This window comes from Gekko japonicus, unplaced genomic scaffold, assembly GCF_001447785.1.
Source record: "Gekko japonicus isolate JY-2015 unplaced genomic scaffold, Gekko_japonicus_V1.1 scaffold547, whole genome shotgun sequence".
Classification (NCBI taxonomy): domain Eukaryota; kingdom Metazoa; phylum Chordata; class Lepidosauria; order Squamata; family Gekkonidae; genus Gekko; species Gekko japonicus.
The window spans coordinates 640,128-663,850 of NW_015167551.1; the positions used below are offsets into that span (position 1 = coordinate 640,128).

The 23,723-nt window shown below is 46.2% G+C and overlaps 1 protein-coding gene across 1 annotated transcript in view; it reads left to right on the forward strand.

Annotated features, from left to right (window-relative positions):
- TFAP2E (transcription factor AP-2 epsilon (activating enhancer binding protein 2 epsilon)) overlaps positions 1-23,723 on the forward strand; it is a 116,383-nt gene that overhangs the window by 71,768 nt on the left and 20,892 nt on the right. Inside the window, exons 4-5 of the mRNA XM_015413687.1 lie at positions 20,044-20,272; positions 23,493-23,611. Coding sequence (XP_015269173.1) covers positions 20,044-20,272; positions 23,493-23,611 — 348 coding nt within the window. The remainder of the gene's footprint in view (positions 1-20,043; positions 20,273-23,492; positions 23,612-23,723) is intronic.

The following is a 23,723-nucleotide window of genomic DNA, read 5'->3' on the forward strand; positions in this document are numbered from 1 at the left end:
TTAAACCCTCCTAGGGTCACCCAACTGCCTATCCCGTGCATAAACCTGTTCAGCAACATGTATTGCTGTACAGGAAATGTTTGAATCATGACATAGATCATATGTATGTTAAGCTAGCCGGGTAAGGCATGATTACAATATTATGATTTAATCATTGCAGTATTAAAGGGGACTGAGGAAGGAAGACGCGCTAGGAAAACACAAGCCAGTGCAGGCTGGGCCAGCCCGAAGGCAGAAATCAGCTGTAGACTTCCAAGGCCTGTAAACTCAGAACAGCCAAGGCCACTTTTCTGAAGCTTTCAAACAGAGACAACAACTCCTGATTTGGTGTCAGCAGCCCCTCTGGGTCTGGCTTTAGCTTCTGGTGTGCAAGGCATCATCAGTCACACCTGGGAAGTCAGGACAGGGCCACACATGAGGCTCCCCCCCCCCTTGTTTCTGTGTCCTGGGCTTGAATTTTACCTTTGCTCTGGGCAACTTGGCATCAGGCTTTTACTCAGGGTGTATTCAGTTCACTGGCTCATGGTGAAAAGGATTGCGTGTTCCCATCTCCTTGCCGTTGAAAGAGAACAAAGGCCACGGGAAGAGAGCTGTAAAACTCGAATCCTCGCGCGTCTGTGTGCCGGATGCTGTGGGATGTCTAACTAAAGACTTCAATTCCCAGAGACCACTGCTCTTAAAGATATATGGCAGTTCTACTTAACTACAGTTTAAAACGCTGGCTGGGACAGCACATTGTCCACTCAGGGTTTCCACAAGGGACACAAAAACCTGGGACATCCGCCTCTTCCTCCTCCCAAGTGAAATAAAGGCATACCAGCCCACAGAGGAACGACTTCCTTGTGATGCTAATCTGTGGGGAATAGTAAATGCCAAGGTGCTAATCCCCACACCCTGCTCAATTCTCCCTTTCCTCTCTGACATGCAATACTGTTGTATGTGAAACCCCACTCATTAGTCCACTCCCATCCCTTTGTGGAAAGCTGTGCTTGCAGGAAGGCTGTGTGTGCGCCTAGTGACATATACAGAGTAAGGACTGGATTGGGCCCTGGGTATGATTATAACACCTGTTTTCTAAGGCCTGGTCTATGAAAGGAGTGGAGTGAGGGCTGGTAGATGTGTCCAAGGTGGTAGAATGGCCTGCGAGACTTCTCATTTTAAAATACTTCCATATGCTAAAAGGAACCTTCTGCAGGTGGAAAGCTAGGACCTCAAGGAGAGGGGTGTGATGGAATTTCTCCCTCCCCTTCTGCGCATATATTTTGAAATAGTGAGATTTTTTTTGTCTGTAGAGAAGTTAAAAAAGCAGCATGTTCTGAAATGTTACATTTCAGTCTATTCAGCTACGACCTTCTGCGGCATCTGCCGATCATGCCTTGCTGTGAACCCGATTTGAATTTCCAGTTGGGAGTTCTGCTAGAGCAACCCTGTTAGTCTGTTGCACCATAACACCCACAGGCATCCTCTGGTGCCTTGAAGGCCAACATATTTCCAGGTCGTGTGAGTCCTGGGCAGGTTACAGACTAGACTACTCTCTTAGATTTGTACAGGAAAATTTAGCATCCAGACTACTGTTTTAATTGGGATTTGTGTTGCAAATATGGGTCTAGGAGTGTGAAATTGATACCCTGTAATTCGATAGATGCCCTTCATGAGGAATGCCACTCCTCCCAGTACTCCCCCCCCCCCGGTTCTAATATCTTTTGCCAGGTCTGATGTCCACGCTGGTGGAGGGTGGGAGGGAACTGGGAGCGGGGTGGAGTGATGCGACGCGCTGATGTCACATGGAAGTGACATCATCACGTCAGGGATCTCGCGCAGTGGCACTCATTTTTGGGCAAAACTGTATGAGAATGGCAACCCTGTGTCTTTAACAGCTGTGTAACAGGCCAAGCGACCCTCCCATGGCACTTCTGTACTGGCAAGGTTATTGAAATTGCTGAACTTGTGTCTGTCCTAATGGTTCAAGACTAGCTGGCAGCATTCTTTATATGGTTGACAACTCTGAAATAGGAGATTTGTGGGTGGAACCTGGGGATGCCACAGTTTGGGGACCTTGATGGACTGGTGGTCAAAGGCAGCTTCATGTGCTTCACAATTCTCATTCTCTTAGTGAGATGAAAACCAAGGGCTGCAGGGGCCCAATATGGGGAGGGAGGTGGGAAATGGGGCTTCAGCAGCCTGGCTGTGTCTGGGGCTACAGGTGTATCCTGTTGGACATGGATGGGGTTGGTGGGTGGAAGGAACAGTCAAACCTTTCAAGCTAAACATTGAGACCCCAAGATTCTGGCCTCTCAGCCTGTGGTGTATCAAGTCCTAACAAGTCCAGACATGTCCCGACAAGTCCAGAGACAAACGTCGAGCTTCACTCCAAGAGACAATGGACTATGTGGATCCTAACCCGCTCCAATCAGGGGGCTCGGTTCCTGGCTGAGAGCCAATGGGACTATCGGCCGCTGTAAATAACCTATTGGGAAGTGGGGGGGTGTTTTGGGTGGTGGTTTCTCGGGGAATATAAACCGGCCTGCGAGCCGGCCAAAGTCATCTTGTTCCGGATAGAATAAAGTACGCTTTGCTGAAATCACTCTCCTTTTGCGTACTTTTCACAGCCTTTAACTCCTTTTCTCTCGAGACCATGAGAAGGAGGGTAAAACGTTGGATCAAAACCCGAGATCTGGCAATGCTAAAACTGTTGTGCTTAATATTGGTGGGTATTTCTCTTGTCAGGGGTTTAGGGAAGGGAAGTTGATTTGAGGGAATCTAGATTAAGTGTTTGCACACCCTCTTGCTAGCTACTGAATGGTAAAGTCAGACCCTTTCCCCACATGTCCCCTTTAAGGTGACGGGGCCCCAGGTCACAAAACATGGCACCCTAAACCTCTGGTTGGCAAGGACCAATTACTGGTGATGAATTGGTCTGGACCCACAAAGGCCATACCTGTCTACTTTGCTCAGTCTTGATTAAGGCTGTCAACCTAAAAGTGGGCACTGGAAATCTGGAGTTATAACTTATCTCCACACAAGATCAGTTCCCCAGGAGAATGTGGCTGATTTGGAGGGTGGACTTTATGGGACTATACCCTACTGATGTCGCTCCCCTCCCTAAACCCTTCTCTCTCCAGGCTCTATCCCCACAAATGTGCAGGAATTTCCAAACGCAGAGTTAGCGACCCTAGCACATCTGGATCCTGTGAGAACACACATCTAGCTTCTAACAAAAAACCCTGCAAACTCCCTCAAATATCCTAAACTTCATTGTCCCAAAACCACATTGCTCTTTCTGAATTGGCAGAACAATTAAATTACTATTCTGATGCTAGCAGAAAATTCCACTGTGAAATCATGAAAATTTCCTGGTTTTTCCTATGGTGATGAAAAGTAAGGGGTTTTTTAAAAATCTTTCTGCCTTTTGCCTTTCCTAGCTGCTGTGTGAGAAGCTGAGGGTGAGTGGGTTTTTCGGAGACTGCTAGAGAGTGGTTCTGTTAAAGTTCTGTGTGGGGCTAATTGTGTTGGGGGGCTGCTGGGGACTTAGTGAGTTGTTGTTGATTGCAAGCCCTGCCCCCGACCATGCTGAGCTCTGGTGGCTCTGCTGTGCTTGGCAGGAAGTGACCTTTTGAAAGGGCTCTTGGCCTGTGGCTCTTAGCCTGAGGATCTGCCTCAGGGCCCCGAAACTCTGACTGAAAAGTACTGAGTTCGCTGCATGGAGGACTCGGACAACGACATGTGTTTGCACACGTTTATTGTACTTATTTATTGTCCCCCCATAGTTCCGACCCAACATACGTAATATAATCCTTTAAATAAGCGGGGGGTCGGCGCTCTCTGAGGGAATGCCGGGGGGCTGGTACCAGGTCACTGGCTACAAGTTCCGGTTGCCTATCTGTGACCTGTGGCTGGGGCGTTTGTTGTGGCAACTGAAGTGTCTCTGGTTCCGTTGGTTCTGGGGGTGGTTCCCTGGAAGATGCCTCCTCAATGCTTGGGGTTTCGAGCAGACTACTGGGCTCGGGTATGTAGGTGTCGGTTCCTGCTGCCAACGGTATCGGTTCTCCTGCCTCTGGGAGCTGTCACCTCCTCAGTTGGTCCACATGCTTCTTTAAGAGCCTGCCATCGTCCGCTGATACTTCGTACGATACTGGCCCCGTGACTTTGATCACTCGTCTGGCCAACCAGGGAGTTCCCTTTCCGTAGTTCCGGTTGAACACTGGGTCACCCGAGAAGAACCCTCTCAGAGCCTCTCACTGTTCCACCGTCCTCTTGGAGTCTGGGGCCTGGTCCGGGTGTAGCCGATCCAACAAGGTTGCGGGTCTTCAGCCCATCAATAATTTCGCAGGACTGTGGCTGGTGACGGGGCTAGGCATCGTCCTCTGGGTCAGGAGAAAATGGGCTAGCCGGAACTCCCAGGCCCCATCTGTTAACCTGCTGAAGGCTTCCTTCGAGGTCTGCACCATCCGCTTGGCCTGGCCGTTGGTCGCAGGGTGGAAGGGTGCAGTTCAGATGTGCCGTACCAGGTTCCTTTGGAGAAATTCCTGGAACTCTGTTGACATGAAGGCTGCCCCGTTGTTGGAGACTATCATGTCTGGCAGGGCGTGTGTAACAAAGATCCAGTGGAGGGACCAGATCATAACCTTCATAGAAGTTCTGGACATGGGACTGATGTCCAGCCACTTTGAGTAGGAGGCAACCGTTACTAAGAACAACAGTCCCTGGAATGGTCCGGCGAAATCGATGTGAAGCCAGGACCATGGTTTGCGGGTTGACTCCCACGGCTGTGTTGGTGCGCTTGGCGGCTTAGGGCGAATTTCCTGGCAGGTTTGGCACCTCCGGACCCAGGACTCTATCTCTGCATCAATTCCTGGCCACCACACATAGCTCCGGGGCAGTGCCTTCATTCTTACGATGACAGGATGCGCCTCTTGGAATGCTGTGAGTACCCGCTGTCTCAGGGCACTGGGGACCACGACTCAGTCTTCCTACAGAAGACACCCCTTCAGGGCTGAGAGTTCATCTTTCCGGGTACTGAAAGCCATGAACTCGGGGCCCTGGGACGACGTAGGCCAACCCCTCACCACCCAGCCCAAGATCCGGGAGTGGAGGGGGTCCTGGGCTGACCTGGCAGCGATGTCAGCAGCTTGCAGTGGAGGCTCCAGAAGACTTTAGATGAGCAGGACCCCTGCCGCAGGAGCGGGATCAGCATCAGCGATTGGCAACGGTAGCCGGCTCAGGGCATCAGCATGGCCCATCGCCTTGCCCGGGCAGTGTTCCAGGCGGTACTGGTAACCATCAGAGGACCCGGAGTGGCATGACGTGAGGCGTTTGTTTGTCGGCAGTGAAGAGGCCTAAGAGGGGCTTATGGTCCATAGCGATCGTGAAAGGGCACCCGTAAACAAAGTTGTGAAACTTCTTGACCCCAGCAATGATCGGCAACCCCTCCCTGTCGACTTGCGCATAATTGTGCTCCGCGGCTGTTAAGGTCCTGGAGTAATAGGCCACAGGAACTTCGCGGCCGCAGGGACGATGTGGCCCAGGACTGCGCTGACGCCGTAGGGAGAGGCGTCACATACAATGACCACCGGCAAGGAATCATTAAAGTGGGCCAGCACGTTGTTTGAAATTAAAAGCGCTTTCACCCCCCCTGAACGCTGCCGCTTCCTTCGGGCCCCAGGACCAAGGAGCCGGCTTATCCAGGAGTCGGTGTAAGGGCTCTGCTACTGCAGCCTTGTGCGGCAGAAAGGTGTCCCAAGAATGCCTGTAGCTCTGCTTTACAAGTGGGGGTGGGGGCCTCCACGATGGCCTTCACTTTGTCTTTAGCTGGATGAAGGCCGGCCGCATCTACCCGGAACCCCAGGAAGTCCACTTCAGAAACCCCGAGGAGACATTTCTCCCATTTCACTTTGAGGCCAGCCGAGTCAAAGCATTGCAGGACGGCGTGAAGGCGGGAGGCAAAGTCATCAGGGGATGCCGCGGCAATCAGGACGTCATCAAAAAACGGCATTACTCCAGGGATCCCTTTTAACAATTAATCCATTAATTGTTGGAAAATCCCCGGGGCTACGCTCATGCCGAATTGTAGCCTCTTTACCTTAAAAGCCCCCGTGTGTGACTATCATTTGCGCCATGGCCGTGGCTTCGTCCACTGGCAACTGTTGATAGGCCTGCGCCAAATCTATAATAACATAATAATAATACTTTCAATTTATTGATCGCTTTTCCCCACTCATGTGGGCTCAGAGCGATTTACAGTTACTCAGAGACAATGGACTAACAATGTATTCGTGGGGGATAGGGAAGACAACATACAATATTTAATCACACACACATTGTAGCTGGTCGGAGGATCCATCTGCAGGCTGTATCAGTCATGTCCGGATGGCATGTATTCTGTCGGCTGGCTGATGACGGCAGGGCTCTCGATGTCGCACTGCCACACTGCCACTGCCTGGCCAATTCGCTCCACTGCAGGGGATGCCAAAACAGATTTTTCCACTTTTGATCTTCACCGCGCCGCAGATGTCACACTGGCAGCTAACACCTCCCAAGGGGAGTGATGTGCCCACCCCCTTACGGATGGTCCCCAATTTATCTACTTGCTGAAGCTTTCGAATCGCTGGGTAGATGATGAGCTAGGGACAAGGCTTGGTTTCTCACACCACCACGGGGCTAGAACTGACAAAGCTTGGCAGTTCAGATGTTATAGTTATTCAGAGGATTTACCCACTGCGCCACCGTTCCCCTTTAGTTTGCCAAAAATCCTTGCCCCTGCCAGAGAAGCCAGAACATGACTGACAACTGGGACCGGGTAGGAGTGGTCGTGAAGAGCCTTATTAATTGTGCATTTGTAGTCCGCACAGATGCGGACTTCGCCATTGGGTTTAAGACGGGTGACAATCGGCGTTTCCCATATGGCGTGTGATACAGGCTCTAACACCCCTTGTGCTACTAAGCGGTCTAGCTCCACGTCAATTTTAGGCCGTATGGCCAGCGGAGTGGTGCAGAAGCGCATACGGATAGAAGCCACCATGGGGTCTAGCTGCAATGAAACCGGGGACCCTTTATAACACCCTAAAGCCACATCGAAAATGGCAGGGAACTCCCTGCAAACCTCGGCAAAATCCCTATTTATACATTTATTCACTCACCAGATCATGATGCCTAGCGGCCCGCCCCAGCAGACTGACCAGATTTCCCTCCATCACAATCAAGTCCAACAGTCCCTCAAAACCCTTGTACTGTACCACAATTTAAATGCATAGCTTAAAGTAATGAAATTTTTGGTATCATTAATCTTTTATAGTTAAATAGAAACTATGGTAAAAAGATAAGAGTATACAGAAACTTAAGCAAACTTATAGAAATTCTTTAAATATGGTAATAGAGTTATAAGAAAATATACTGATCTCTTTGTACGTTTTATGTGTGTAAGTGGATGTTTGTTATGTAGTATGTTTGTTTGTTGGTATATAATATGAAAAATAATAAAAGTGTACCTTATGGGTACTTAAACAAAACCAAAAAAAACCCTGGTACTGTACCTGAAAGTCCCCACTCCCCAGATAGGAACTGGGTTTCTTTGGCAGTCCACCAAACTCAAAGGAGAGGGGCGTAAGCGGGGTCCCCCATTAGGGCAAAGTCTGTGTAGCATGTCAACCGAAATGATGGACGCCACTGACCCTGCTGGTGCCGGCTTCTCTTGGACCGGCAGACGAGGGCGAGGTGACCCTGTTTTCCGCATGTGTGACACGTAGCGTCGCGGAACCAGCAGGACTTATGCTCGTGCGCCTCTCCACAGCTGGTGCATGTGGAACAGCCGGCAGTCTTTCCAGAGGATCCTGATGCTGCAGGTCCCGGTGGCTTTCGGTGGGAGGTCCTGGTGGCTTTCGGCAGGAGGGCAGGCGGACGAGACGGACATACTCCTCATCGGAGTTCTTGGGCACCAAGTCGGGGAGCACGAGATGAGATGCAGATGATGGACGGTCGTGGTGGGAGGCCTTGTGTGCGATGGTGAGTTGGAGGGCCTCATCGATCTTGATGTCAGCGGTATCGATCATCTTACTCCGCAGCTTTATGTCGCTGAGGCCCCAGGCGAATTGCGTGAGGAGGTTTTCCTCCACCTTGGTGAAGGCACAGTCCATAGCCAGCTGGCGCAGGGCTGCCATGAAAGCAGCGGCTGACTCACCCGGTTTCTGGACGCAGCCCTGAAACTCAATCCTCCTGGCGAGCGTTGTTGGCTGGGGCGTGAGGTACTTCATCAGGGCGTCTATGATTTCCTCGTAAGAACACTCGAGGATTGCCTGGGGTGTGAGGAGGCTCTTTGCGAGGCGGACTGTGTTCACGCCACAGGAGCTGAGGAGAAGGACCCGTCTTTTGCCTGGATCAGTTACATCATTGTAGGTGAGGTGGCAGGTCAGTTGGTCCGTCCACGAGTCCCAGAGTTCGGGATGGTCTGGATTGAAGATGTCCAGATTCCCTCGAGCGGAGGCCATGGCTTAGTGCGGAGCGGGGAGTGGTGTCCTTGATGCGGTGCACAGTGCGGTTCTGCTTGGGAGCGATGCGGGGCACGGTTGCGTCGGCTGGACCAAAGCTCGGTGCTGCGCTGGGATGCGAGCCAGGCCTGGCTCACCTTCATCACCACTGAAAAGTACTGGGTTCGCTGCATGGAGGACTCGGACAACGACATGCGTTTGCACACGTTTATTGTACTTAACACTGAACTGCAAAACGGCCCTGCAAGGCCAACTATATACACACCCAACCCAGCACACCCAGAGTCCCATTGGAGGGTTTGAATTTCTCGCCAAAGTTCCTATTGGTTCATGCTGGGGGAACTAGGATCCTAAGTTCCTATTGTCTGGAGGAACTAAGCTCTTGCCTGTAGCCGCAGACCCCTGGTGGCGGTCCACGTACATAACACAGACTTCACTTGTTAGAAGTGTAAGCTGGTCAGGCTTTTGGAGGAGAACATTCAGAGCCTGCAGGAGATGATCACCACCTTTCAGGAAGTCAAGGAAGGGGAGGATTTTATTGACAAGAGCCTGGGAACTCTGCAAGAACATGAAGTAGAAAGTCAAGGAGAAGAAGGAAGAGTCGTTCTCCCTTCTGAGCCTCCTCTCAGTTCTACAGTACAAACCCAAAGACGTTGACCAAGATGATGCTCTGGTCCACTGAAGCTCAAGAATTGCTTTGACGTGCTTGAGAGGGTGACGGAGATGAGAGTGGAAGGAGAGCCACAAAGACCTGGAAAAGGGAGTGAAGAGGGCATGGAGCTGCACGGAAGTGGAAGGAAATGGAAAGTGGTGGTCATCGGGGACTCTCTGCTCAGGAGTATGGAATGTAATATGTCCAAGCCGAATCCCCTACTCCGAGAGATGTGTTGCTTAGCTGGGGTCGCACAATCAGCTTCGGGGGCGGGGTTCCCCCCGGGGCCCGATTCCACTGCGGCAGAAATCGGGCTTTCGAAGCGGGGGATTCCCCGGCCCCATTTGGCAACCCTACGCATGATGAAGGAAGGGAGTTGCAGCCTAGGATCGGCATAGGGGTAGTACATAAGCACTTAGTTTCTTTAAATGAAGCTAAGTCCTCGGGGCCTGATGAACTGCATCCATTGTGTGAACTTAGGCAGATCATGAGAGGGAGAGCAGGAAGGGTTGCCTCAGTGCTGAGTTCTTCTGGCCCTTTCTTACACACCCAGGGAAATGCTGATTGCCACTTCAGGGTCAGAAAGCAAATTTTTCTCCAGGCCGGTTTGGAGGTTTTTTGTCATCTTCTGGGTGTGGAGCAGTGGTCACTGCGGGTACGGAGGGGGAGGTATCTGTGAATTTCCTGCATTGTGCAGAGGTTAGACTAGATGACCCTGGAAGTACCTTCCAACTCTATGATTCTGTCTGCAAAATGCATTGTGGGGGGGGGGGGGACCCCTGAGGCAATAGAGCCCGAGTAACAAAAATGACAGTGCGGAAGTGGCCATACACACACAAAACCCATGATTGGCTGGCAGTTGGAAGCCTCTGGGTTGCCTGGGTCTATGCTTCGTGTCAGTTCTGATGGGCAAGTGTTCCCCAAGGGGTCATAGGGTATTTTTCTCCTGTCCTGCTACCTGAGAAATGCCTTAGCTGGATTAACCAGGAAATAGAACATGGGGCCCTCCATGCACAAAGTTCAGTCATGCTCATCCTTCCTATAGCACATGTTCAAGAGTGATGAGAAAGCACCTCCCATACATTTTTATAGTACTCTGTGCCACAATCCTATAAGGTGGGCCAATGATATTATTCCCCATGTTGCAGATGAGGGGGGTGAGGCTTTGAGGGAGTGTGTGTGTGTGTGTGTGTGTGTGTGTGTGTGTGTGTGTGTGTGAGAGAGAGAGAGAGAGAGAGAGAGAGAGAGAGAGAGAGAGAGAGAGAGAGAGAGAGCAAGCAACCTGCAGAAGGCTGCCTTGTGAGTTTGAACCTGAGACAAGAAGCAGAACCTTGCCAGCTCAAGTCCCATCTACTACACTGCCCCCAGTTATTTTGCACAGCTATCCCCCCCATTCTGCACATTTGTTACATAGATCCACTAAGGAATTGTACCTAATGCTGTCCCTTTGCATTTGGAAGGGAAACTTGTGGCTGGCGACTCTGGACTTGTCCTGCCCTCTGTACCCTTTGGCGGGATCTCCTGCTGAGAGAACTCACTGTGCTTCAGCAGATTTCTATTCATCTCTTTAAGCCCCGAAAGCGGTCTCCTTTTTATATAACATGTGCTGACTTTTTATAGTGCTGCTAACAAGTTTGGAGAGCCCTGGATTCACAATGTCGTGATTGTCCAGGGCCCTCTTAATGGGTTCCCTCTGCTCAGCCCTTTCTGATTGCCTTGTGTGGCTTTGCTCTTTCAATTTGGGCCTGCACATTTCCTTTATATGTATAAAAAAACACTGATTTGTTGATCCAGCCATTAAGTGGCAGAGACTATGGGAACGCAGTTTCTTATGAAGCAGTTGTTACTTGGCAAACCACAAAGAATGCTGAGGCTTAACTCATATGGAGGGTTACTCTAGAGCGTGCTAGGGCACCTTTGAAAACATGCATTGAATGAGTGTTTATGTTCCTCAAGAGACCTCAGTGTAAAGCATTCTCACTGTGGTGATAACTATTAAATTCTGCCTAAAATTGCATTCTTTTTTTAAAAAAAACCAAAAAGGGGGGGGGAGGAAATGAGCTAGCTTCTTCCCAGGTATAATGCCACAGATGATAGAGCTAGACAGAATAATTAATGTTAGTGTTACCTTAAAAATGCAAGTAGCTAGCCCTCTTGGTCACATCAGGAGGAGACAAAACTCCCTGGAAAATACAATAATGCAAGGAAAAGTTGAAGGCAGTAGGAAAAGAGGAAGAGCCAACATGAGATGGATTGCCTTCCCTTGCCAACCAGGGGAAGCCACTTACCTCTTAGACCCGTGGTAAAGGAATATGGGGCCTCTTGGTACACATTATAAATCTATCCCTGAGTTTGGGGGTCTATCCGGGGGGACTAAAAGAGGCTGTGGTAACTCTGTTCTTAGAGAAACCATCTTTGGACCCTACTGATCTGTCCAATTACTGTCCAGTATTGAAACTTTCATTTCTGGGTAAGGTAACTGAGAGAGCGGTGGCGGGACAGCTCCAGAGTTTACTGGAGGGCACAAGGGTTCTAGACCCATTCCAATCCAGTTTCCAATCCAGTTTCCAATCCAATCCAACCCAGCAGTGGCTGGGCCATAGACTTAGATTACTGTGATGTTGAATGGTTTGCCTTCGATTCGGACCAAGATCATTCTGTTGTTTTTGAGATTGTATTCCACCAGCTCTGAAAACAAAATATGGACCTTATTTGTCTACAAGAAACACAACTCCTGGTCGAGACTGGATATGTGTTGGTTATCATCAACAATTATTAATGATCTTCTAGAAGCAGAGATTGAGGCCGGAACATAAGCAGATCACAAACCGATCTCGGTAGTGCTACAAACACTGAAAACTAGAAGTAGATGGACTATGAACACTTCGCTTTTGAAAAACTCGAAGTTTGTCAACAATATGAGGGAAGAGCTCAAAGTGTTTTTTAGATTAAATTTACAAAAAGATACACCCTTAAAGGTAGTATGGGACACTTGCAAGGCCTTCTCTAGAGGGCTACTGATACAAGAATCTGCAAGAGTGAATAAGTAAAGAAGGCAAGAATATGCTACGCTGCAAAAAGATATTCAGACTCTAGAGGGAAAACGTATGGCAGACGTTATGGTACAAGAGACAAAATCTATCGCAACATAAAATGAAATGTTTACTATCACAAGAAATGGCTAAAAAACTACTATTTGCAAAGCAATTTTTTTTTTGAGACTGTGAATAAACCAACGAGATGGCTTGTCTACAAGATTAGGAAACAAAAAGAAAAATCATATATAAAAGTCTTGAAAAAAGGGGATGGATCGGAAACAAATAGAATACTAGAAATGACAATTTTAGTAGAAAACTTTTATAAAGAACTATATAGTAAAAAGGAGATTAATATGGAACAGATAAAAGAATACTTAAGTACCCATCAAATGAAGAAATTTATAGAAAAACAGAGGGAAGTCCTTAACCAACCAATTACAATGATGGAGGTGGTAGAGGCATTAAAAAGACAAAATAAAGGCAAAGCACCCGGCCCAGATGGTCTACCAATAGAATTTTACCTTATATTTGAAGAACAATTACAATTACATTTTAAAGATGTTTGCAACAACATATTGGTCAATGGAGAAATTCCTGAATCATGGAAAGAAGTGATAATTTCATTAATCCATAAACAAGATTCGGATGGGAAAAAAATTAAAAATTACAGACCGATTTCATTATTGAATGTGGACTATAAAATTTTTGCTTCAATATTGGCAGAAAGACTTTAAAAAATTCTTTCAATGATAATACATAAAGACCAAGCTGGTTTTTTTGCCAAAAAGACAAATTAAGAACAATTTAAGATGTATTTTGGATGTAATAGAATACTATGAAGCACATACGGGAAAAAAACTGGCACTAGATGCGGAAAAGGCCTTTGACAATGTCAATTGGAACTTTATGCTGGAAGCTCTCAAAGAGGCACAGGCTGGCGCTAACTTTGTGAAAATGATCCAGACAATTTATAATAAACAAAAAGCGGCGGTAATGATTCATGGGGAACAGACGTGATATATTGAAATTCAAAAAGGGATGAGACAGGGATGTACATTATCCCCTTTGCTATTTAGATTTGTATTGGAGATACTTAATGATTCAATAAGAGGACAGAAAGAGATTATGGGCCTGAAATTAAAAGGAGAAGAATTTAAACTTTTGGCATTTGCAGATGATTTAGTATTCATATTGGAGAACCCATTGGACTCAATCCATACTTTGAAACAATGAAGGCTTGAGGGTTCAAGAATGACACACAAGACACAGCTCTGCAGAATCTGTCTGACCCAGACTAGAACAGCAGCGTTTTATTAAAGCTTTCCCCCTTTCCCTCCCCCCTGCCATGTGTATTGAAAGCTACAAGAATACTGTGAACTAAACTAACAGGAATGCGCGCTGCCGACACCCCACCTCCCTATCTCCCCCCCACCGTAGCCAAGTTGCTTCTCACGGTGATCTCAGCAGAGCTCAGCAGGATGTTTACTGGTACCGAGCACACTAATTCCCTTATCTCCCTGTGAAGACAGAAATCTCCGGGCATGCCTCCAGAGAGTGCCGTCCCCACAAAACAAGAACTTGGAGACTATGGATTTGTAGCTGGCTTGAGAATCAATATTAATAAAACTAAGATAATGACTTAAAATATGGAAGACGAGAGGACAACTCAACTACAAGAAACATCAGGTTTCCAACTACAGAATAAAATAAAATATTTAGGAATTGTAATGACAAATAAATGTAGTTCACTATAAGAGAATAACTATAAAGAATTGCTGAGGAAGACAAATCAGGACTTAGAGAAATTGAAAGATTTACAGATATCTTTGATGGAGCATATTGCAGTAATTAAAATGAATATACTCCCAAAATGGTTATTTTTATTTCAAACAATTCCTATTCTCCAAAATCAAAAAAAAAATTAAGGAATTGGAACAAGCGATTTCAAAATTTATTTGGCAAGGCAGGAGACCCAGAATAAGACTGAAAGCTCTTCAAGATATAAAAGAAAGGGGAGGCTTTGGCCTACCTAACTGGAACATTTACTATAGAGCAACTGCCCTAACGTGGATTAAAGATTGGGTCACATTAGAAGACATGAGAATACTGAAACTGGAAGGGCATTACCTTTTGTTAGGCTGGCATGCATTTCTATGGTACGGAAAGGCAAGTATGCATAAATATTTTAAACAGCATTGGATACGGGCATCTCTAATGAAAGTATGGGAAACCATACATAAGCGTTACTATTCAAAAAACTCAAAGCTGATTGTCCCTTTAGAAGCGATTACACTCCCAAATGCATACCAGGAAGAAACACAAAGAAGGTATCTGGATATATTAGACTCTGACGACTGTTTGAAACCACTAGAAGAACTATCATGGTGGCAAAGAGCGCAAATTGAATCCAGGCTTACTAAAGATAAGAAAATTGGGTTCTATAAAAATTTACTAGAGATTGAAAAGATTATTATATCCACGGATTCAAAGCTCATACGAAGGCTTTATGTACTTTTACTTGATGATTTGATGTTGGAGGAGGTTGTAAAAGGGAATATGATTCAGTGGGTGCAGAATATTGGGCATAACATTAATTTAGAGCAGTGGGAGCAAATATGGAAGAAAAATATTAAGATTACGAAAGCTATTCCATATAAAGAAAAGTTTATAAAATGTTTTATAGATGGTATGTAACACCTGAAAGGTTAGCTAAAATTGACCCAAAATGCTCTAATAAGTGCTGGAAATGTGAAAATAAGGTTGGTACATTTTTCCATATGTGGTGGTATTGTGAAAGAACTAAAAAATATTGGATAATGGTACATGAAACTCTGCAAAAAATACTAGGTACAGTGGTACCATTTATACCAAAGGCTATGCTGCTGAATATACTACCTGAACATTCTAGCAAAGATGCTCGCTATATGATTGTTTTCCTCACTACGGCAGCAAGAATCTTATATGCAAAATATTGGGAATCACCAGAGATACCAACTAAGCGAGAACTTGTAAACAAAGTACTAGAGGCTGCAGAACTGGACAAACTGACTCTGTAGATAAAAGGTGCAACGGACTCTATATTTCAGAATACTTGGGTACGGTTCTATAACTGGTATGATAAGTATATCTAGGCAAGTTAAGAATGGACTGAAATGAAATATATACTTAGATCGATAAAGATAGAGATAGATGGTAACACAGGTTACAAGAATATTAGATTAAGGCAGTAATATAAATATCTGTTAAAAATGTAAACAACCCCAGTAAATTTATGTGTGTAATGTGTATATATGTCAATATGTTAATGTGTGTACTTTATGTGTGTATGTGTTATATATTTGAAAAACCTTAATAATAAAAAAAGAGATTGTATCCCATTACTGCCTTTCTCACTCTCTTGTTGACTATAAAGGCCACACTGTTTTTTCTACGGGATTCTTGGCCACAGTAGTAGATACAATGGTCTTCTGAGTTAAATTTGTCCATTCCTGTCCATTTTAGCTCACTGATTCCCACGATGTCGAAGTTCAGTCTTGCCATCTCATTTTCGTCCACATCAAGGTTACCTTGATTCATAGATCTTACATTCCAGGTTCCTATGCAGTATTGTTCCTTGCAGCATTGGACTTTCCTTTCACCATCAGACATCCACAGCTGAGCATCCTTTTGGCATTGGCTCAGCCACTTCACTCTTTCTGGGGTTACTTGTACTTGCCCTCTGCTCTTCCCCAGTAGCATATTGGACACCTTCTGACCTGAGGGGTTCATATTCCGGTTTCAATTTTTTTAGCCTTTTGTTACTGTCCATGGGGTTTTCTTGACAAAGATACTGGAATGGGTTTCCATTTCCTTCTCCAGTGGATCACGTTTTGTCTGAGTTCTCTACTGTGGCCTGTCCATCCTGGGAGGCCCTCCACGGCATAGCCCACAGCCTCATCGAACCACTCAAGCCCCCTCGTCACATCAAGGCAGTGATCCATGAGAGATCCTTCACTCTGAGTCAGTTGTTATTTGTCATCCATTATTTGTCTCTGGATTGTAGGGTCTTTCTCTCTTACTTTTAGATATACAATTTTAATGATGATTTTGTATTTGTATTTTAATACTAATTGGAAAATGTTTAATTTTTAAATTATTTTATTGTTTCTCCCTTTTAGTTTTATCTTGGTGGAATCTCCACCTTATTCTATATAGTCGCTATGGCTTTTCTTTGCTAATGCAATAAATACTGATTGATTGATTGATCTGACAGCAGCTTTCCAACGATCAGCCATAATTTATTGACCCACCACCTCCCCGAGGTAGGAATTTGTGGGACAGCCTTGAAGTTGCTTGCCTCATTTCTGTAAGGTTGGGGACAGAGGGTGGCACTAGAAGAGGGAGTTTCACCATGATATCCTTTGGTATGTGGAGTCCCTCAGAGTGCAATCCTCTCTCCAATGTTATTTAACATCTATATGTGCCCCCTCGTCCAACTGGTATGGCGTTTCAGCTGGTAAAGGCTGGGTTGTCATCAGTATGCAGATGACACCCAGCTGTATCTGTTGATGGACGGACAGCCAGATACCACCCCAGCTATTCTGGCCGAGGGGCTGGAGGCCATGGTTAGATGGTTGAAACAGAGCTGACTGAGACTGAATCCATTTAAGATGGAGGTTCTGTGGCTGGGCAGGGGGGATTTAGGGTTAGGGTGCCAACTCCCAGCTCTTGACAGTGTGCCTTTAACACCAGTGCCGACTGTCAAGAGCCTGGGCATGTTTCTGAATACCTCCTTATCGATGGAGGCCCAGATCATAAATGTTGCTAGACTGGTGTTCCTTCAGCTATGCCAGATTAGGCAACTGGTCCCCTTCCTGTCTTGCCCTGACCTAGCCACAGTGATCCATGCAACGGTCACCTCCAGCATATCCACAGGACCACCTCTCCTGGTATATCCACCAAAGAGCATTAAGCTCAGGAGAGAAGAACTTACTGGTGATCCCTGGCCCAAAAAGTATCCAGCTGTCTACAACCAGTGCCAGGGCTTTTTTGGCCCTGGCACTGATCTGGTGGAGGTCTCTGCCAGATGATATCCATGCTCTGCAGGACCTAATGCAATTCCACAGGGCCTGCAAGACAGAGATGTTCCGCCATGCCTACGGTTGAGGACAGCAACGGTCTCCATCTAGCCTGGCTTCTTCCTTCCTTCTCCCCCCATGGGGCAAAGACACAAATCGGTGTGCCTTTTATGTGCCATCTGTAAACTGTTATTGAATTGCTCAAGATGTGTTACTTGTCTAAACTTGACTGTAAATGTTGTTTGTTTGGAAGTGTTGTTTTCCCCCCTTTGAGCCTTGTGCACGGGGAGGGTGGGGCACAAAACAAAGGAAACCATGAGGGCCCTCAGTTTGCAAGACCTGAGCAAGGCTATTAACGATAGGATGTTTTGGAGGTCATTAACTCATAGGGTCGCCATGAATTGGAAGTGACTCAATAGCACACAACACAGCCCTCTTGATGGTGATTTCAGGCAAATTTTCTTCTTGGGATCAGTTCAGATGGACACATTTCCTATAGGAAGATCCAGGGCTTTTTTTTTGTAGAAAAAGCCCAGCAGGAACTCATTAGCATAATATGCCACACCCAACAGCAGAAACTCATTAGCATATTAGGTCACACCCAGAGAGAAGCTCATTAGCATATTAGGCCACACCCACATGTTACCAGAAGTGTGGTCATCCAGCCACACCCACCTTTTGCTTCTTATTCTGTTTACCTTGTTTGTTGTCAAAACCCAGGGCTTTTTTTGTAGCAGGAACCCTTTGCATGTTATGCTACACACCCCTAATGTAGCCAATCCTAATGAGTTTCTGCTGTTGGGTGTGGCCTATTATGCTAATGAGTTCCAACTCGGGAACCAGCCGGAACTCCGTTCCTGTGCGTTCCTGCCCAAAAATAGCCCTGGGAAGAGCAGTTCCATGTAGGCGATAGCATGAAACTGATTCCTAAACTGTCATAGGTCAGCATTGTACATGTATGTATTTTACTGCATCAATGTGTGTGCCTGGGGAGTATATGGGAAGCTTGTCTGCACTCAGTGAAATATATGTGTGTACAGTATTCCTTGGTGACAATCTCCATGCTTGTTTTCCTACGCAGACCTATGGAGTTTTGCGTAATGTGCAAAGCAGACCTGAGGATTTTGCTGCTGGAGAACTAAAGGGAATCTGAATTTGATTTAACTCTATTAGCCAGCAGGTTATCAGGACATCTGAACAGTTATTCTAGTCTAACAAAGCTAATTTGCCACTACAGAATAAATATAGTGCCTGAAAACTTTTAACTCTGTTCAAGAATATATGTTTTAAAACAATATGAAAAGTATATGTTTTAAAATAGCTTTTGGTTGGCATTAACTGGGTGGGAGTGGAAGGGCTCAGCCTAGTCTGTACTGGAGCTATGCACTGATACTGTTTCTATTTTAAAACGCCAAGAAGATCTAGTCACAGATCAGCTTGGAGTCTGTTCTGACCTGAAGGTGTGCTATTGAGATACTGATGATATATTTGATAACATAATAGGGGTTGTGGTATTAGCACTTCAGAAATTAATTCTGCCACATCTGTAAGATCCCTTTCGTATCTTACAGCCAGTGATGCTGAAGCCATGGGTCGTGGAGTCCCACCTAGTGTATTGCACACCATTGTACAGCTGTCATTTTTCTGCTGCTTCACTGAAGGATCTGCAAAGAGAACAAGGGCTGCGTGCCTTCTGTCTGTGTGCGTGCATGCATGCTGAGAGAAGCAGCAGATCAGTGGGGCAAGATGGATCTTGCTTTAGCATAGGCAGGTTCAGAGACCGTGACTCCTCTTCGTCCTGTCACATGACTGTGATATCATATGAGCTCCTGCGACATACTTCTAGCTGAGTAAGTCCCAGGCTGTTGCCTGTGATTAAAAGGAAAAATTGGAGACACTGGCTTAGGGTCTAGCAAATCTATTGTGGTATGAGTACCTCTTTGTTCTGTTTCAAGCCTTTCAAGGAAGGGAATGGAAAACAAATCAGCCAGTATCATAATGCCCCTGTATAAATCGATGGTGCGGCCACATTTGGAGTACTGTGTACAGTTCTGGTCACCACACCTCAAAAAGGATATTATAGCATTGGAAAAATTGCAGAAAAGGGCAACTAGAATGATAAAAGGGTTGGAACACTTTCCCTATGAAGAAAGGTTAAAATGCTTGGAGAAACAACGGCTGAGGGGTGACATGATCAAGGTTTATAAGATTATGCATGGGATAGAGCCGGTCATACCAGCTGTTACTACCATTAGGTAAGGGGTTAATTGGCCTACTATTAATAAAAAGGATTTAAGGTAGTCATTTATGGCTTGAAAAGTTTTAATAACATCGTTACCTGGCAAAGAAAGGGAGATAGAACAGGTAGAGAATGAAGTACTTTTCTCCCTTTCTCACAATGCAAGAACTCGTGGGCACTCCATGAAATTGTTGAGCGGTCGGGTTAGAACAGATAAAAGGAAGTACTTCTTCACCCAAAGAGTGGGATTCACTGCCACAGGAGGTGGTGGCGGCTACAAGCATGCACAGTTTCAAGAGGGAACTGGATAAACATATGGAACAGAGGTCCATCAGTGGCTATTAGGTACAAGGTATAGATAGGAACTCTTAGTCTGGGGCAAGTGGTGCACTGTATTCTTGGTGCTTGGGGGGGCAACAGTGGGAGGGCTTCTAGTCTCCTGGCCCCACTGGTGGACCTCCTGATGGCACCTGGTATTTTTGGCCACTGTGTGACAGAGTGTTGGACTGGATGGGCTATTGGCCTGATCCAACATTGGCTTCTCTTATGTTCTTATGTTATTTTGTTTTCTTTTCAGTGCCCATTCCCTCAAAAGCCAATGGCACCACCATCTCTGCCCTGACGATGAACAAGGACGCCCTGATTGGAGGGGTGACCAATCCCAATGAGGTCTTCTGCTCCGTGCCAGGCCGCCTCTCCCTCCTCAGCTCCACCTCAAAGTACAAAGTGACTGTTGGTGAGGTCCAGAGGAGGCTGTCGCCCCCCGAGTGTCTCAATGCCTCCCTTCTGGGTGGAGTCCTCCGGAGGTAATCACCCCCCACCCCCAGTCTGAACTTTTACCTGGTGGTGATGGTAGAATAGGATGTAGTACAGGGTCCCCTAATCTTGGTGAGCCAATGGATATTTTTGGAATTTTGAGAATGGGAATTGGGCACCATCACACAATGGCTGCCATGGGGGCAGGGGGCAGTCACAAAATGGCTGTGGTGGTGAGCTGGGAGAATGATGTAAGCTACTTTGGGTCCCCATTGAGAAAGGTGGACTGTAGACAGAATACCAGAATCATAGAATCACAGAGTTGGAAGGGGCCATCCAGTGCAAACCCCTGCTCAATGCAGGAGCAGCCTAGAGCATCCCTGACAAGTGTTTGTCCAGCCGCTGCTTAAAGACTGCCAGTCTTACATAAGTAAATTAAAAAGAGCAAAGGTGGTGTATGAATGAAGTTAAAAATGAAGTAAATATGAAGAAGGGAATAGGCCCCAGGTTAAAGTCAAGGTTAGGGTTGTCAGGTCCTTACCTGGCACTGGTGGGGGGTGGGACGGATCTCTCTGGGAGTGGGGGAGGTGGGGCGACATCACTGCGTGTGGCATCCCCAACATGATGACGTCACACGGAAGTGACGTCATCACACTGGGGATGTCGTGCAGTGATGCTGTGGTATTTGGGGCAAAACTCTATGATGACTATAGAGTTTTGGCCAAAATACCAGAGCGGACCATGACCCCCCTGGCATGATGACATCACTTCTGTGTGACATCATCATGTCAGGGATGTCCGGTGGGCTCATGGGTGTTGGGGCGGGGCTTCCCCTGCCAGCCAGGAGCCTGCAAAATCAGGGCCTCCCCGCTCCCACCTGGGGGCTGGCAACCCTAGTCAAAGTTGGGACAGAGTAAAGCTGGAACAGGCTGGAATGGGCATTAAATAAATAATAGGACGGCAAAAAAAAAAAGCCCACACTAGTGGGATTGGAAATCAAAACACAGAAATATCACACATTTATTAATCCTTTCCAGGCCAAAACGTCTCCGGAACTTCATGGAACAGGCTGGAACAGGCATTAAATTAATATTAGTACCATAAAAAACAGTGGGATGCCTTAAAGACACTCCAGAACAATAGTTTGGAAATCAAAATGTAGAAATATTGTGCCTTTATTAACCCTTTCCAGGCCAAAATGCCACCAGAACACCCAGGAACAGGCCAGAACAGGCCTTAAATAGACAGCTGTTCCACAAAAAATAGTGGGATGCATTACAGACACTCCAGAACAATATTTTGGAAATGAAAATGTGGAATTGTCATACTTTTAGTATCCCTTTCTAGGATAAAATACCTCTGGAACACCCCAGAACAGGCCAAAACAGCCTTAAACAGACAGTAGTTCTGCAAAAAACAGTGGGATGCGTTACAGACAATCAATTTTTTTTTTAGAAATGAAAACATGGAAATGACACACTTTTATTCACTTTTTCTAAGCCGAATGGTTTCGGAGCAGCATGGACGGGCCAGAACTGGCATGAAACAAATAGTGCTGAAGAAAACAGTGGTATGTCTGAGTGACACTGGAGAACAATATTTTAGAAATGAAAACGCCGCAGTCTCACTCTTTGATTTGTAGGGTTGCCAGCTCTGGGTTGGGAAACTCCTGTAGATATGGGGATGGAGTTTGGGAAGCATATGGAGTTTTTGGAGGGGAGGGACCTTAGACGGGGTATGCTACCATGGAAACCATCTTCCAAAGCTGCCCTTTTCTCCAGGGGAACTAATCTCTGTCTGGAGATCAGAAGTTATCCGTGGATATCTCCAGCTACCACGTGGTGGTTGGCCACCCTGTTTATTAACCCTTTTCCAGCTAGGGTTGCCAGCCTCCAGGTGGGGCCTGGGGATCTCCCGCTTTTACCACTGATCCCCAGCCGACAGAGATCAGCTCCCCTGGAGAAAATGGCAGCTTTGAAGGGTGGACTCTATGGCATTGTACCATGCTGAGGCCCCTCCCCTCACCAAACCACACCCTCTCCTGGCTTCACCCCCAACCCAGACTTGGCAACCCTATTTCTAGCAAAGGTAATTGGTATACCATACAAGACAGTTTCAGCCCCCATACCACATAGGAGACCAAAATGAAACTGGAGATTTTCTAACAGAACACCTGTGGGGCAGGAATGGTATTCTGATAGAAAGAAGCTCCCAAAGGGTACAGGAAGAGAATGAGGAGTCAGAAAGAAGCTGCCTGGTTAGACAAAGGGAGGCATCCCCTTCATTAAGAAGATAATACATATACACATCTAGAGCAGTGGTTCTCAACTTTCCTAATGCTGCGACCCTTTAATACAGTTCCTCATGTTGTGGTGACCCCCAACCATAGAATTATTTTTGTTGCTATCATAAGACCATTGAAAATTTGTGTTTTCCGATGGTCGTAGGCGACCCCTGTGAAAGGGTCGTTCAACCCCCAAAGGGATCGCGACCCACAGGTTGAGAACCGCTGATCTAGAGCAATGTAGCAATTTCCAAGGTCCAGGGATGCTAAGTCGCCCTTACTCTAACAAATAAAGCCATGACATTTCATCGTCTTCATTTCTAAAATATTGTTCTAAAGTATCTGTACAAGAAGTCCACGTTTTCATTTCCAAAATATTGTTCTCAAGTGTCTATAATGCATCCCACTGTTTTTTTGTGATATTGTTGTTTTTTGGGCTGTTGCAGCTCTTACCCTGCCTCGTTGAGGTTTCTTGCTCAAATCCTAAAGGCAGCTGGTGCCTGGGAATCCTCAAACTTAACTCTATCATATCCCACGTTTGCAGCCTGCTGTCTTCTGTAGCAGTCTTCTCAAATGATAGGTGAGCCATATTTTTGACATGTTTGAGGCATGGTAGAATAGAAAAAGGTGGTTTTATGTGAACAAAAGGTTGTTTTGTTAGTGTTAGATTTTATGTACTGACCTACTTAATAAACTTTAAATCATAAAAAGGAGTACTACAGAGCTGGTCACTGCCCCCCCCCCAAAAAAAACTGCCACATTATCTCCAAATGGTCTTATGAATCTGTTTGCTGAACAAAAAAACAGCACAACTGTATGGCTTACTATATACTTGGCTTCCCTTTTAGTGTGCAATGGCTCAATGTTCATGACTTTTGTCATGGAAACAGTAATTAAGAAGAAGAAGACTTCTTACTAAGTTCTCTTCTTTTTATTTATGTTTCCATCCACTGAAGTGCCTCCATCTCCCTTCTTTCCTCTTTCAGGGCAAAATCGAAAAATGGAGGAAGATGTTTAAGGGAAAGATTGGAGAAGATTGGGTTAAACCTACCCGCTGGGAGACGTAAAGCAGCAAACGTGACCTTGTTAACGTCCCTGGTAGAAGGTAGGTCTTCTTTTGACCACCATCACAGAGGGTCCTTTGGAGGGAGGTGGAATATTTAGCCCCTAAAGGTCTTCATTGTCTGACTAGAAACAAAAAGTGTTGTGTCTCCTCT